Genomic DNA, 15,299 nt, shown 5'->3' with positions numbered 1-15,299 from the left:
TCTCCATGCGGTTATCACAATTTTTCAAAATTTTCAATGCCACTGGGGCGCGCAACTGGCCCAAAATCATGCGCCTCCATCGAATTCTGCGGCCCTGTCCGCGGGAGCCCAGGCGCAATAGCGTGCCGTGCGCAGCGCGTACAGCCGGCGGGCGAGGAGAATCGAGGAGGAAAGCGCGGTGGGGAGGAGAGTGTCGCTACTTTCAAATTATCTAGGGTGCCTCGATGGGTGCCTCGATGCCAGCGGCGCACTACGCTAGCCACCGTAGCCGCACCGTAAAACCCCTATATATAAAAAGTAGCGCCATCCACTTCCCTCCTCCTCCGTTCCACTATCGCGCTCGGCGCGACCAGCGCGATCGAGGCGCGATATCGACAGTGGCGCCGCCTGCGTTGGGCCTGCCGTGGCAGACGACAGCTAATGCGCTACCAGAGGAAATCCGAGGAAAACTTCGATCGCGCCCTGCGGAGACGTTTTTGAGGCGCGATTTTGCTTCGTCAGTCAGTAACTGGTCTTAATAATGCCGTTTTGGAAGTAGCAACGCGACGATGCGAGACGGCGCAAATATCAAGTGTGCAGCAAGCGTTTGCGCACGCTGGATGGTAAACAAAAAAAGCCTTTTGCCCTCGCCTTGTCGGTTGCGGCAACTTAAGGCGCAGCAGCATGCCATCACAACGAAGTTCTTGTCCATAACACGTTTGATCCGTTTGTGCGTACAGCACTTTCGTCGCACAGGCCCGAGAATGGCAGTCGGAGCGCGCTGGAAAGAAAAAAAATATACAAAAGCGCGACGCGAACTTCCACGTGACACGGATTGGCCAATGGGGGAGCGGAGGAGGCTGGGGTGACAGGAGGCGGCTAAGAGAGGGCGAGGAGGAAGCGCCGGGGTGAGCGCGGTGGCGGCAAGATCTAAGAATGGCGCTACTTTTACAAATATAGGGGTTTTACCGCACCGAACAACCGCGCGCCCCCACCCGAGCTGCTGTATCTTGAAAGCAATCTGCGGCGGGGGCACAGTACTCCCTGCGCTGTTTTCGCAGCATAGTTAGCGTTGATGCGAGCGGCGGGACGAAGGTGCTGCTGCCGCGCAGCGCGTTTCTGCGCTCATCGAGTGAGATGCGTTCATGTTTGCTTGCGCGCGCGTGACACCATGTTTGTTGATTTAGTTAGTACGCCTATGTTTACAAGTTTATACGGCCGATAAAACTACTATCCTTATTTCGTATAGCTGTCCTCTAGTTTGCTATCGCAATCGATGCTTCGCCTTTCGTGCCAAACTGCGACTTTTCTCCATAATCTGCCAAAATTGTCAAATCTGACTAATAGTTAAAGTTCAGTCATCATTTCAGATGGTGCATGATGTTGCTTAAGTAGAATGATTCCAACGGAAATTTTAAACAACGCGCAGAAAAAAGCTGTCGATGAAATTGATCGATTTCCATATAGGCGCGTGGTAACGTAAGAATTAAAATGTGCAGTAATAGGTAAGTTCCGCAGAAGTGTGGTCTTTTGTGCGCCACTGACTACTGGTGTGGCACTGAGACACCAACATCGCCTTATTCATTACGTGTTATTACGTGGCTATATATGGTGGTCTGCGGCTGAGCATGAGGTTGCGGACGACTTCGATCACTGGCCGCGGCGGCCGCATCTCGAATACGTCAGAGACATGCATGGCAAACACGATCGTGTACCGTGTTTTAGGTGCACGGTGAAAAAATACAGGTGGTCAGAAATAATTCAATGCTCCTCCCCCCTCCACACACACGCACTTTTTTTTTTTTTTTTTTTTTTTTCGAGAGTATATGACCGCTCAAGTCTGGTGGTGATGTCGGCATATGTCAGCTTGAAATGCCCGCAGTTACTCCCTGTGACGTCCAAGACTAAGGCAACGTCTGACCGAAACCATTAAACTACTTTTTATTTACTTATTTATTTATTCAAATACCTACAGCGCCCAAATATATGGGCTTTATATTGTAGGGGGGGGGGGGGATATAGAAAGGTAGTGCAGGTAGTACAAACACGCAGACACACAAAAGAAAAACGAAAAAAAAAAAAAACCGTAACGCTATGATTGAAAATAACATGGCTCCGATGCCGCTCATCATGCCAGCCTGCCTCTGCGAAGGCGCTGACGGCACTGGCCCACTGCCAGTCGGTGCGGCGACAGGCTTTCGCCTTCACGTTTTTGTGTATTTTGTGAAATTTTTTGTGCATTTAAGTACATCCACATATATAGCCAACCAATCAACGATTCGTCGTTCTAGACATGCTAGTTATATCTGGACACAGCGCCATTATAAGATAAAAAAAATTCTACAACGAACGCTTCGTTTTTATGAGAGGAGACGGCGCGATCGCACTACCTTCGTTCGCAATAATCGAGCGTTCGTTAAAAGTGATATAGAGCACGGCCTTCGCTCGTTTATTACGAGCGAGGGTAGGACGATCGACCTTTCGTAATAGACGAGCTTTTGTTCTACGTTAGCCAAATGTTGGACGGTTGCAAATGTTTTGTAGTAAGTTAATGAAGCTCGGCAAAGATTCATGGAGCGCGTGACGAGCTGCAAACTAGCTGTGACACCTTTGTTTCCTAAACAGTAATAGTTGAGAGGTGAAACACACACACACACGCACGCACGGAGAGTGAGAGAAGAACCACACCATATTCAATTTTGCAAGGTCAGCCGGGATGCATGTGTTCGCGCTGTTCGAGAACAATTACACAACAGGACAGTAAAGCAGCAAACGTCGTTTATAAGTCTGAAAAACATTTAAAGTTTACACAATAACAATGTATTGCACAGTTTCAGGTGTCACATATACCGTGTTTCTTTTTTAATTCGAAAAGACTTTTCTTTTTAATTGCATGGAGCATATAGCGCGATCCGGCATATTCAGGTGGCATACATATCGCAGGTGCATTAATTCGGACGAATTAAATCAGACGAATTAAACCCATGCTCCAAGCAGCAAACATTCGTTGCTTTGGATTCATTTTAGTAACAATAAACTTGCGCATGAACATACACATAAAACATCGCGCATTCGAGATGAACACGTCTCAACTGAGTGAGTTTCAAAGGATTCGTTGGAGACTGCATTCTGACGTTTCGCGATCAGAAAATAATTACAAGTCCCTTCTTCCGGCTACCTCTTTTTCTGCAGAAGTGCCTGTATTTGTTCACTGAGCCACTCTAGGCCTTCCTGCAAACCTTCTCCAGTCAGAGCATTGCTCGCACAAATGTGCCATGGCTTCGTTTTCAGCACGTCCAATCCCAGCGCCTGGCTTACTTTCACACTGGACAAAGCTTCCCTGAGATCCATTTTGTTCGCGAAAAACAAAATCGGCACAGGGCGATCCTTAAAATCCTTGTGCTGTAGCATCATGTCAAGCTCATCCTTGGCCACGACCATTCTCAGTGCGTCCGTACTGTCCACAACAAAGATGATCCCGTCGGTGTCCTTGTAGTAATGCTCCCAGAGATTGCGGTACCTTCCCTGGCCGGACATGTCAAAAGCCGTGAGCGCCAAGTTCTTCAGCTTGAAAGAATCCACGTTGAAGCCCACAGTAGGCACAATGTCCATCGCCTTTTGGTCGTCGGATTTGAAATGATTTAGGATGGTGCTTTTACCGCTGTTGTCCAAGCCGACTACCAAGACGCTGGCGTGCTTCTTCTTCAAGCCGAGAAAACTGACGAGTTTGTCGAAAAAGCCCATATTTCGCGTGCTTTCCGTCTTTCGATGCGAGGCCTACTTCGCGCGGAGCCCTCGCTCGTTTCAGTTGCTGCCGCCTCTTTCAAAAGAATGTGGAGAAAATGCGCCGGCGTGGCACGTTAACAGGTGATCCGTTTGTATACAAACAAACTTGCAGTTGCTATGCGACGACGCCTTCCCATAATGCTCTATAAAAGTCGCTGGTGCTGCCCTCTAATAAACTTCAACAACGAGTTCAGCATGGCGATTATTTATCGGTGGTAATGTGTGACGAGATTTGTATCGTGTGAAAGATGCCGTGGTGGTTGTGTTGAACGGTCAGACCAGCTCCGAGACTCGTTGGTTGAAATCGCGTAGCTTCGTGTGTGAAAGATGGCGTGAACTGAAGTGTACAGTGGGAAGATGCTTGGACGATGCGTCTTGGCGTTCTGCGGGAAAACTCATAGCATTGATCTATTTTTCATGATTTTTTGGACGTAGAATGGCAGCTCTGTTTAGTCGTAGTGTCCTGAAGGTTTCAGTTGCTCAGATATGTCAAAACATTGGCTGGCACGCCGTGCATCAGTCAACGTTGGAGTTGCTTGCTGACATACTTCATCGCTATGTACTTGAAATCGCCAGGACAGCGCAAGCCTATTCAAATCAAGGTGAGCACGGTCGCTAGCTACTTAGAAATAACCCGGAAACACCCCTCCCGTCTCTTACTAAACCTGCTCCAGGTAACGCTTCGCTTATATGCAAGCTGGTACGACTGGCCGATGATGCTTTCGAGCTCTTCACCGCGTGCCATTGTTTTGGGCATAGTTGGAAACATTGCGACGGTATTTCAACTTTGTCGTTCATCAACGTCGCCGTAAAAGCGTTGATATCACAGCCAGCGTTCTTCTGTCCTAACGCCAACATACAAAGTCATGTTCTATGTCAAGTCGCAATGCTGAGATAGCAGCCCGTAATGCAGCGTTTTCTTCAGGGGATGAGCGCGCCTTTTTATCTGTGCCGCGACCTCAGCTGTCTACAGTCGCTAACGCGTCTGAACTGATTTTCGCGGTAAACAAAGTTCTTTTAACATGGTGTTAAATTATTTAGCCTCCACAAAACGCCTTTCGTAGCGTCGGCTTGCAGTCGACACGTATGAGGACCGCGCAGAATCCCTGCATCGGCCAAAATGCATTCCGTAATTGTGTAATTTGGCTTCTGTATCTGTGAACCATAAATAAGCTACTGCTTTTGTGTGTAATTTGCCGTGTCTGCTATAAAGAGTGTCGCGATCACCGCTCGGGAGATATTTTTTTGTACATTTTAGGTTGCCAGATGTACAATATTCCAGTATTTATGCTTAAGTATTCTGGCAGTACTTGTGCTTGTTTATTGCATTACTTAAAAAGTCAGTCAGTCTCGGATTTTGAGTGCTTGCGTGCCTAAGGTGTTTGCCATCTAATGTTTCCATGTAAGCTCAGCTGTGTTGATGTCAAAACTAAATACTAGATTTTAGTCACTCGTGCCTTGGGAAACTCAGTGAGTTCAGATATGTTATAGAAAAGCCATTGCTGTGGTGTTGCAGCTCTACTACTTTATTTTTTCTGACTGTGCTCCACTTGTGGCTATCTACATAATTTTTATCTTTCTTAGAAAATCCCTTGTGGACTCTTAGTGTAAAATGATTAGCAGTAATCCTTTTGAAAACTGGTTTCTTGTCTCTGTTCTCTGCAGATGGGCGAACAGAGCCCAACTTGGATGATCTCTCACTAGCATTCAATGACCTGGGCATCCTGCTGAGCGAGCTCGAAGAGTACATTAACAACGTTGAACCCGTGGCTTTTGCCAAGCGGGTCCCTCACTTTCCTGTCGCTCGGCCCACAAACCTTCCGCACCCCAAACCTGGCAGCCGGGAGCTGCTGCAGAGGCCCGAGTGGGTGCACGAGTTCCTGCCCCCTATGCACCCTGAGCTGGAAGGTGGGTCTCATTTTGAGCAAATCGTGTCTGAAGTAAGATTTCCAGATCTGTCAGATCATAAAGTGGGATGGAATGATGTGATACATGCACCATTGTAAAAGCTTGGGCTATTTGGTTTGCCACTAGGGAATGGTAAAGCAGTGTGAGAGACTTGGATGGGAGACAAACACAAAAGTAAAAGCCAGTGGATGCCTTGCTTCCATAAGGTGTCTTTCATGTAACTTTACCGTTCGTAACAAGTGCAGCAGTGGAAGAGGTGTCCGGGCTAGGTTTTACAAGTGTGTGTTGTACATGAGTTTGTCCCTTTGTAGTCGAGCTTTATTTCCTTCTTATAGGAAATGCTGTCAGAGAGAGAGAGAAAGCACTTTACTTGCACCCATCAGAGAGTATGGGTGATCGGACCCTTTCACAGTCAACCCCACCCCCCTCCCCTAGACGTCGGCCGGAATCAGTTGGCTTCCGGCGGCGGGCCTGGGCTTGACCGATGACTTGTTTTTGGGCTTGTTCTTCCTGGCTGTAGAGGGAGGATTCTCATGACTCTTTGTTACCATTTAGACGGTGTAGCGCTGGGCAAGCCCAGACCATGTGATTTAGGGTCACTATGCCTTCACAGTTTTTACATTGAGAATAGTGCACCTCAGGATGACATTTGTTTAGGATATACGGGTTTGGGAAGGTACCCGTCTGCAGTTTTCTCCCGATTCCTTCCTTCTTTTTGAGAGATCTATGGGAGGGGGGGGGGGGGGGGAGAGGGTTCTCCTGCCCATTCTATAGTGTTCTAGAATTTCTCTGTATGTGATTAAGTCACGCTTTTTGGACAGGGAGTAGTCGGCCTGTGCTGGGGCCTGGTGTGTGAGTCCTCGGGTGACCTGTGTGGGTCCACTATGGGAGGGTGCCGATATTATTCTAATCAGGTCATTCTCCTTGCCTGCTTGTAGAATTTGGCTGGCCTCTTTGGACACCTTACCAGTGTCATAGGCTTTGATTGCAGTTTTAGAATCGCTGATGAAGATTCTGGTTGATAAGTTTGTGATTGGCAGTGCAATCGCCGCCATCTCTGCCTCCTCTGGTGAAGAATCTCGCGCTACAGCTCGAGATAAGCTCGCCTGACACAGAGGTCATGTGCATGTTCAAGTCTCCTCTTGTTGGCTTCACAGTATGACCCTGCATTCAGTGTCAATGCCTTTGTTCGGGAGCACTTAAGAGGGAAACCCGTCTTTCAGCACAAAAGTGGGTTCTTGCTTAGCGCTAAGAGGCTACATGAAAGTTGGGCAAAACATGACTTCATTGGGACTGAGGAACCAGACCTGTTTAAAATGGGACTTAACTTGCAGAAATTGGGACATCTAAGGAACTAAAAGAAATGCCAAATTGCTAGAGAAAAACATGGCATGAGATGTGGAATCAGGAAGGCATTGAATGATGTCTATGACATAATGCACCACTGCTAGTATAATAATATTGAAAGTTGATTTTTCCGTTAACTGTGTCTTGTATATCATCATCACGCCACTGTTGCGGTCACTCCAGGTCTACTGGAAGCATTATGTCATATAAGGTCATTTATTCAAGTTTAGAATCTCCAGGAAATTCTTTTAAACCAAGCTTCTCCTTGTTGCTAATTTGTTTACTTTTGAAACTGTCCGTGTGGAAAGCATATTTGTGGTTCCATGTCATAATGTCATTGGCGCTGAGCTAATATCAACTAATTCACATGGTGCTGGTGAATTTTGGGAATATAGAGTGACAAGTGGAACCATGTTGTGTGTCCATTCCATACTTGCCGACTTTTATGATTACGTTGTAAAATGCGAGACTTTCAGAGCTCATTTGCAGTGTTATATTGACACTAACAATTTTTCATTTGTGCCCAGATTAGGGCAAAGTTGATTTAAATAACAGTCTCAGATTGATTTCTCGCACTGATTTTTGGCACCCGCTGGATTATTAAAACCTACTCACATTAGTGCCACCTAGTGTTTGAACCAGTGTGCAAAAATAACTAAATTTTTAGCTGCCATAATGTGAATGCTTCGTGAATAAACTTCACAAACATTTCCATTTGTCTTTGGTGCAGATTATTGTTGCTGTGATTACGGAGCAGAGTGCCTGTTCACAGCACTTTTACAGAACAAACTCTTCCCAAAGTTCTTAAAAATAAAACAGTCGCCATCATGAGTACCCTAATAAAAGAATTTTTAGTAATTTTTGGCTTTGACCATAGCATTTTACAACTGTTAACGTTGGCTGGTCTGCATTTCACTTTAATTTTAATGCAGGCCTTGTTTCTTTAGTTTGGTTCTTGTTCCTCGGAATTCAGTATTGAAAAAAATTTGTTCAACATGCTTATCTTTTTGTCTTCTTGTCCTTAGAGGAGGAAAGTATGCTCCTGTCTCCTGGCTCGGGCATTGATGGCATGAAAAGAGACATGGCCTCCAACAGTGCTGGTGAAGAAGTATCTTCTCCTCAGGGCAGTCCGCAACCCATGAAGCGAAATGCTGATGGCACGGAGACTCCCAACCCCAAGCGCTTCAGGTGAGGTCTAGAATCATTAGGCAACTCTTCATGGCCATTTCTAGGTCACCTTTTTAATCAGCATGGTTTTCTCTAGAACAAAAACTAGCACTAGCTTTTAGGACAAGGAAAAGAATCAGACACAGGCATTGGTTGGGTTTTGAAAATAACAGGGAGAAAGAAACCTGAGTTTACTACTAGAAATTAACTTAGTTAGGGTTTGCTGTTGTGCTATTTGGTACATGATACTTAGAGCGGAAACAGTGCAAACTATTGGGACAAGCAAGGTAGTGTTCCTCTTCCTTTGGGGGCAGAGAGGCACTTTTTCATGAGGGGCGGGGTGTATAGTCAATATATTTAGGAAGATTGTCTGTAGCCTATGCTGTAAAGATTTGCATCATTATATTTATTTATTTATTTATTTGTTTATTTATTTATTTATTTATTTATTTATTTATTTATTTATTATTTATTTATTTATTTATTCAAAATACCCCTAAAGGCCCTCGCAACCGAGGGTATTACATAGGGGGGGGGCACAAATACAACAACAAAGAGAACACATGTGAAACTATACTAACAAGTTAGAATTTCGTTATACAGTCATAACACTATGCAACACTATACAGATTGATAACAGCTATACAACCTGCAAACAAATTTATTTAAAAAACAAAAAACGAGAATCATCATAGAAGTTAAAAAAAAAAAAAACCGATGCACATCCAGATAACAATATACACAATGATTACGCTGTAGCACTGGCAGACAGTAGATTTAAAAATTTATAGTGATCTGTGGTGGTAGCAACACGTGGAGGCAAAGTGTTCCAGTCAGTTATAGTGCGTGGAATGAATGAATGTGCATAGTTAAATGAACGACATGACACGCGCTTGACTTTGAAAGGATGGTCGCGTCTATCAAAAATAGCAGATGGCAAACAAAAAAAGTCGTTATGAAGAGTTGAGTGATGATACAATTTATGAAAAAGTGATAAACGTGCAATTTTACGGCGGAGGGATAGTTCTTGAAAGCCGGCACGTTTCTTCAATGCTGTGATGCTGGTATGACGTGAATAATCAGAATAGATGAAACGAACTGCGCGGTTCTGCAGTGATTCAATGCTATTTATTAGATATGCTTGATGTGGGTCCCAAATTGCCGAAGCATATTCGATTTTAGGCCGGATTAGAGTGGTATAAGCACGTGATCGGAGGTGGGAAGGAGCATGCTTTAGGTTATGTTTTAAAAGACCTAATGACCGATTAACGGATGCAACGGTAAGGTTAATATGATGGTTCCATGTTAAGTCGGAATAAATGTGAACACCGAGATACTTATAAGTGGTTACCAACTCAAGTGGATTATTGTTTAAGGTATATGCGGTTGGAATTCGAGACTTACGGTTAGTGAAAGACATGCATTTTGTTTTGGAAGGGTTAAGTTGCATGAGCCAGGTAGAGCACCATGCTGTTACTGAGTCAATGTCATGTTGTAGGGCAAGGCAATCATCATTAGAATAAATGTTACGGTAAATTACACAATCGTCAGCGAAAAGTCTGATTTGGGACGAAACAGAGTTAGGTAAATCGTTAATGAATATCAGGAAAAGTAAGGGACCAAGACCACTTCCTTGTGGGACGCCAGAATGTACTTGGCTGAAAGAAGAATTATGGTTATTGACAGTGGTAAACTGAAACCTTGAAGAAAGAAAATGTTTTACCCATGCTAAAACAAGAGGGTGAATATTAAGAAGTGCTAACTTTGTTAATAACCGATTGTGAGGTACCCTATCAAAAGCTTTTGAAAAATCTAAAAATATGGAATCGACTTGAATACCAGCATCGACAGATGAATGTAGGTCTTGGATGAATCCAGCAAGTTGCGTTTCGCACGAGTAGCCTTTACGGAAACCATGTTGGTACTTAAAGATGATGTTATGTTCTTCTAAATAGTTAATAACCTGGGAGTGAATCACATGCTCAAGGAGTTTGCAAACTGTGCTAGTTAATGAAATGGGACGATAATTGAGAGGCAAAGAACGATCCCCAGATTTGAAAATCGGCACGACCTTAGCTAACCGCCAGTCGCTTGGAACAAAACCAGATGAAAGAGACTGTGAAAAAATAGCGGACAAGATGCGATGAATACCTTCTGATGAATTCACGAGTATTTTGTTGTTGAAACCTAGGTGATCAGAGGCTGATGAAGTTTTAAGTTTCGTTAGTAAAGATAAGATACCGGTCTCACTAATAATTATTTCGGACATTGAGGTGTTTGAAATATTCATTGTGTTGGGGGCTAAAAAAGCCTCTTCTCTGGTAAAAACTGATGTGAATGCTTTATTGAATACTTCAGCGCATTCAGCTGCAGGAATACTGTCTCCTGCTGCATCGGTTAGGGTTATATCGGGTTTATTAGAAGGATTGATTGTCTGCCAGAACTTTCGAGGGTTGTTTGTTAACATTGATGGTAGATCGTGTGAGAAGAAATGGCGACGAGTAGATATCAGTGCCGACTGATATTCCTTATCGCAGGCTTTGTAGCGTTGCCAGGAATCGGATTGCCTGTTTAAGTCGGCCTGTCTGTACAGGCGTTTCTTCTTATTGTTAAGGCGACGTAGATGGCTATTAAACCAAGGCGCAGTGTTGGTGCATGGTATGCTAATGATAGGTATGTACTTGTCGACAAGAGCAGCAAGTTTTTTACTGAACAGGTTCCAGTTGGCCTCCACTGAACGTTTTCGAAAATCGTGAAGAAAGTGTTCAGCAAAGACTGCCAACTCGGCGTTTATTTCACCGAAGTTTGCTCGGTTGTAGCACCTGATTTGTTTAGTACGCGTTGATTTTCTGTGAGGCACAAAGTTCACATTTCCGGTGATTATGGAATGATCTGAAATGCCTTCTAAGTGCGCAATATTAGAGCAAATGTAAGGATTGTTGGTTAGGATAAGATCGAGAACATTGGCTGAAGTGGCGGAACGACGTGTGGGTTCGGAGATAAGTTGCTGCAATGAGAAATCAAGGCAGCACTGAAGGAAGGCCTGAGCTTCTGAATCACTACCTGAAGCTCAGGCCTTCCTTCAGTGCTGCCTTGATTTCTCATTGCAGCAACTTATCTCCGAACCCACGCGTCGTTCCGCCACTTCAGCCAATGTTCTCGATCTTATCCTAACCAACAATCCTTACATTTGCTCTAATATTGCGCACTTAGAAGGCATTTCAGATCATTCCATAATCACCGGAAATGTGAACTTTGTGCCTCACAGAAAATCAACGCGTACTAAACAAATCAGGTGCTACAACCGAGCAAACTTCGGTGAAATAAACGCAAAATATTTGCAAATATATGCAAATTATTTTACTGTTAACATCACTACAGCTAGTTATTTGTAAACGTATTGACACATACAGGGTATTATGACGAGTGTGTTGCACACTATTGTACCTTTCATTTCATCAGTATTATAAAATGAGGGTGTTTCACCTTGTCTTTCACCTCGAGCCTGTGCAACATTCTCTTTGTTTCTAAGGTGTGTGTGTGTGTGTGTGTGATAATTTGCTTGTTCACTGTATTTTCTGTGTTATGCTTCTTTATACTTACTGCTGTCAGTGCATTTGATACCAATAGCACAGGGTATACAGAAGTGATGTTGCAGAAAGGCCCAAACCTTGCTGTGCAAGTAGTGTGTTGAGAGAGAACTTGAAAACGCTTTCTTGTCTTGCAGGCTCTGCACAGAGGAAGAGGGCCAGCCCATGCGAGAGGTGACGAGTGTATTCATGACACCTTCGGGTTTCATCTCGCCAGCTCGAGAGGGCAAGCTACCCGAGCCAAGTGCTCCATCGTCGTTCATCAAAACCCTGCCAGCTGGCATGGCCTTTGACTCTGATTCCTCAGACAGTATAGATGTGCCACACAAGGAAGTGAAGCTGAAGGAGCCGAAGAAAACGATTAAAGTGAAGAAAGAGGGCAAGGATGGCAAGAAGGCCAAGACGAGCAAGAAGGACAACAAGGAGAACACACATCTGAAGAAGGCTGCTCCACTTTACGTCCCTTTTATGAGCAAAAAGAGTTCGAGCAGCAACCCCATGCTCAAGATTAAAAAGAAGCTCGCCAAGGGCCTCAAGCTGTCCAAGGAACTCAAGCTGTCCAAGGAACTCAAGCTGTCCAAGGAGCTAAAGCTCTCCAAGGATGGCAGCAGTAAGATGACCAAGATCAAGTCCAAGAACAAGGAGGGAAAGGTGAAGGAAGGAAAGATCAAAGAAGGTAAGATCAAGGAAGGAAAGAGCAAAGAAGGAAAGAGTAAAGAGGGCAAGAGCAAGGACAGTTCCAAGTCAAAATCAAAGAGCAAGAACAAGCTGGGGAATCCAGGAGGTACGGGAGGCTTGATGGTCGTGGCCGGGCTGACGCCAAAGCCTGCGAAGATTAAGTCACTTAACAAGTCCAAGAGTCCAACAGCTTCAAAAGCAGAAAAGAAGGAGAAGAAGAAGCAGGCAGCGGCAGCCGCAGCGGCTGAACCTCCGATTCCTTTCTTATTTGCACCAGTGCCGACACCACCTCCCCCCGCACCTGTTGTAGCACCACCTCCTGCTCCACCTCCTCCTGCCACTCCACCACCTGCACCATCCTCACCGCCGGTGCTGTCTCCTCCTCACCTGCCTCTCTCATTAACGTCCATGATTCCTCCCTCCATGCTGTCGACCATGACACCACTGCAAGTGATGGCTTGCAAGGCAGAGGAGGAACGTAGCAAGCTGAACGCAGCTGCTGCTGCAGCCGCTGCTGCTGCGCAGGAAAGTGCGGTTGTCGCAGATGACCCGTACGAGGACGAGCCACTTTCTCGCGAGGAGTCCCCAGAGCCGAGGCTCGTGATTGATGACTCACCTGAGACGCTTAGCAAGCAGGAGAAGGAGAACCGGCTGGCCGACATAGAGCAATGCATTGACGCTGTGATCCAGAAGGCACGTGAGGAATCTCGGCTTGAAGAGAAGAGGGAGACCTTGGAGGCAGCCATGTCTGGCATGCTGAACCGCAAGCTGGAGCCACGGGATGTCTACGACTTCACGGACTCGGACTCGTCACCGCCGCCGACGCCCAAGACGCCAGACTTGGTGGGCTCGCCAGCTCCAAAGAAGGAGGTCAAGGAACCTTCGCCAGAGCGTATTCCGGGCCCGCCTGTCAACACGGAACACAAGAAGTCCAAAGAGAAAACTAAGGGCAAGAAGAAGTCGGGCAAGAACAAATCAACTTCAGGAATGCCATCTCCAAAGAAGGGGCTTCCAAAGACTCCGGAAATGAAAGCATCTCCTCTCATCGCCCTGTCCCAGCGGTCAGAGACATCCCCAGAACCGGCACCCAGCTTCTCGGGTGTGTTTCCCTTCTCCCAACAACAGCAGCAGCTGCAGCAGCAGCTGCAGCAGCCTCAGCAACAACCCCCTGGTCCCCTGTTCTCGCCGAAGTTTCCTGCCTTTGGGTCGCCGCCGACTCAAGGTTTCCTGCCGGCATTTCCGTTCTCCTCGCAGCTTCGGGCAGGCACATCTTCCCACTTCCCAACACCCCCGCTGTTTGTGCCACCACCTTCCTCTCGGGATGACATGTCGCCAGCATCCTCCCCTACGGCACCTCCCCCTGGAGGAGGCCTTATGGGTCCTGTGGTGCTTGGTGGGAGCCCCTTCGCTGTCAAGACTTTGGCTGAAAAGAAAGCCATACCCCCTATTGTGCCGTCCACGAGCCGAATGGATGAAGACAAGCCATCCTTCTCTAAAGCTGAAAAAGATGGTGAAAAGGTGAGCATCAGAGTTGCATTGCCATTCATATTAGCATGGTCTTTGGCAAAATTGTTCACGTCTGGGCTATGGAGACGGCAGAACCTAGCAGCCATAGGAATTCTTGGGATATTTAGGACTTTCATCTGAAGGGGGGGGGGGGGGGGGACAACCTGCGGTTTTATCTCTTTATAATAAAGGCCTCGAGTGCACTTCCAAGTTGCTGCATCCTTTGTATTATTCAGTGCAAGCTTTACTGCTACAATAGAGCAGAAGGATTCACATAGTTGCGAGCATTCACCCACATTGCGGTCATTGCAGTTGGGAACTATTTCACATGTTCCAGACGCCACCAACTAAGAGCACTCATGCGAACAAGTGCATACGAAGTGGTTTATTTAAGAAATTTTTCTTTATTCGTGAGGCTCTTGTACAGTGTGCAGTCTCCATACTGCAGTGGTGGCGAAAGGGTTGAACATCCACATAAGCGGGACGTACTGGGTTCAAATCTCTCGGGAACCCGCACGTTTTTATAATGTGTAGAGATGCTTCCCAGCCCAGTGCTTGGCTACTTATAGGGGTTCTCATCTCGAAAAGCGGCCCTGTAGAGATATAAAGAAGAAAAAGGATGCCTGCCGGTCCCATGCTGGCAATTTCTCATCAAACGGTGTCCTTCCCAAGTGTTGAGGTCCTTGAGGTCCTGTATTAGCTGGTCCCGTATGTTAAGGTACCCGGTGGCAGCTCTTGTCTACCTCCCATAGCAGTGATGGATACTCGACCATTTTACTTCCACTGCGGTTGGACAAGGGGTGCCCCGTTTTCTCTGTGATCATCATCGTTGCTTTCTTCTTCAATGTTATCATCCAAGGACATTTCTGGTTACCTGACAGGGAATATATTCCTACCTGGCGCTAAAATCATCTTCAGAGTCGCTGAAAACTTCACAGTTCTTTCTGTAAGACCCACACATACAAAATTGCTACCCTCTTGCTGCTTTGTTCCATGAAAAGCCTGCTCAAATCCTTTCGTGTACTGCTAAACAAGTTCTGCCATTGCCCGGAAGCTGTGAAGGGCAGGTGTTACCTGTTGAAAAGCTTCTGAAAGGTGCCTCAACAAACACGAAGAAAAAAAATAGTGGACATAAGTGCATTCATGTCGGGCACTTTCAGACGTCTGACCGGAACTTATACTTTTGCTTGTTGGGAGGCGCCAGGCACATCTATTGCCTACTGGTGCCAGTGAACTACATGCATTAATATTGTATTGGCACCCTAAAAGCTTGTGTATTTTCTCAAAAGTAGTGGCAAGAAACACCGTTTTTATCAAAGCACTAACAATCGTGCATTT

General features: G+C 45.9%; 2 protein-coding genes across 3 annotated transcripts in view; one reads left to right on the top strand and one right to left on the bottom strand.

Annotated features, from left to right (window-relative positions):
- Positions 1–2,231: 2,231 nt before the first annotated feature.
- LOC119462679 (ADP-ribosylation factor-like protein 6) lies at positions 2,232–3,840 on the bottom strand. The gene has a single exon (XM_037723983.2). It carries the CDS (start codon positions 3,721–3,723, stop codon positions 3,154–3,156), a length of 570 nt encoding a protein of 189 aa, XP_037579911.1. The 5' UTR covers positions 3,724–3,840; the 3' UTR covers positions 2,232–3,153.
- Positions 3,841–3,956: 116 nt separating this feature from the next.
- LOC119461342 (transcription initiation factor TFIID subunit 3) overlaps positions 3,957–15,299 on the top strand; it is a 30,927-nt gene continuing 19,584 nt past the window's right edge. The window contains exons 1-4 of one of the 2 annotated variants that reach the window (XM_049672499.1): positions 3,957–4,367; positions 5,431–5,673; positions 8,046–8,208; positions 11,915–13,973. In XM_049672499.1, the coding sequence (XP_049528456.1) occupies positions 4,202–4,367; positions 5,431–5,673; positions 8,046–8,208; positions 11,915–13,973 (2,631 nt within the window). In that variant the 5' untranslated portion in view covers positions 3,957–4,201. The remainder of the gene's footprint in view (positions 4,368–5,430; positions 5,674–8,045; positions 8,209–11,914; positions 13,974–15,299) is intronic. The other variant, XM_037722613.2, reaches the window with a different exon arrangement.

Source organism: Dermacentor silvarum, chromosome 8, assembly GCF_013339745.2.
Source record: "Dermacentor silvarum isolate Dsil-2018 chromosome 8, BIME_Dsil_1.4, whole genome shotgun sequence".
In the NCBI taxonomy this organism is placed as follows: domain Eukaryota; kingdom Metazoa; phylum Arthropoda; class Arachnida; order Ixodida; family Ixodidae; genus Dermacentor; species Dermacentor silvarum.
The sequence above is the reverse complement of the archived record's forward strand: the minus strand, read 5'-3'. Positions and strand labels throughout refer to the sequence as shown.

What these genes read in the sequence shown, in the direction of transcription:
- LOC119462679 (XM_037723983.2), bottom strand. Translation starts at nt 3,723, where the DNA reads ATGGGCTTTTTCGACAAACTCGTCAGTTTTCTCGGCTTGAAGAAGAAG.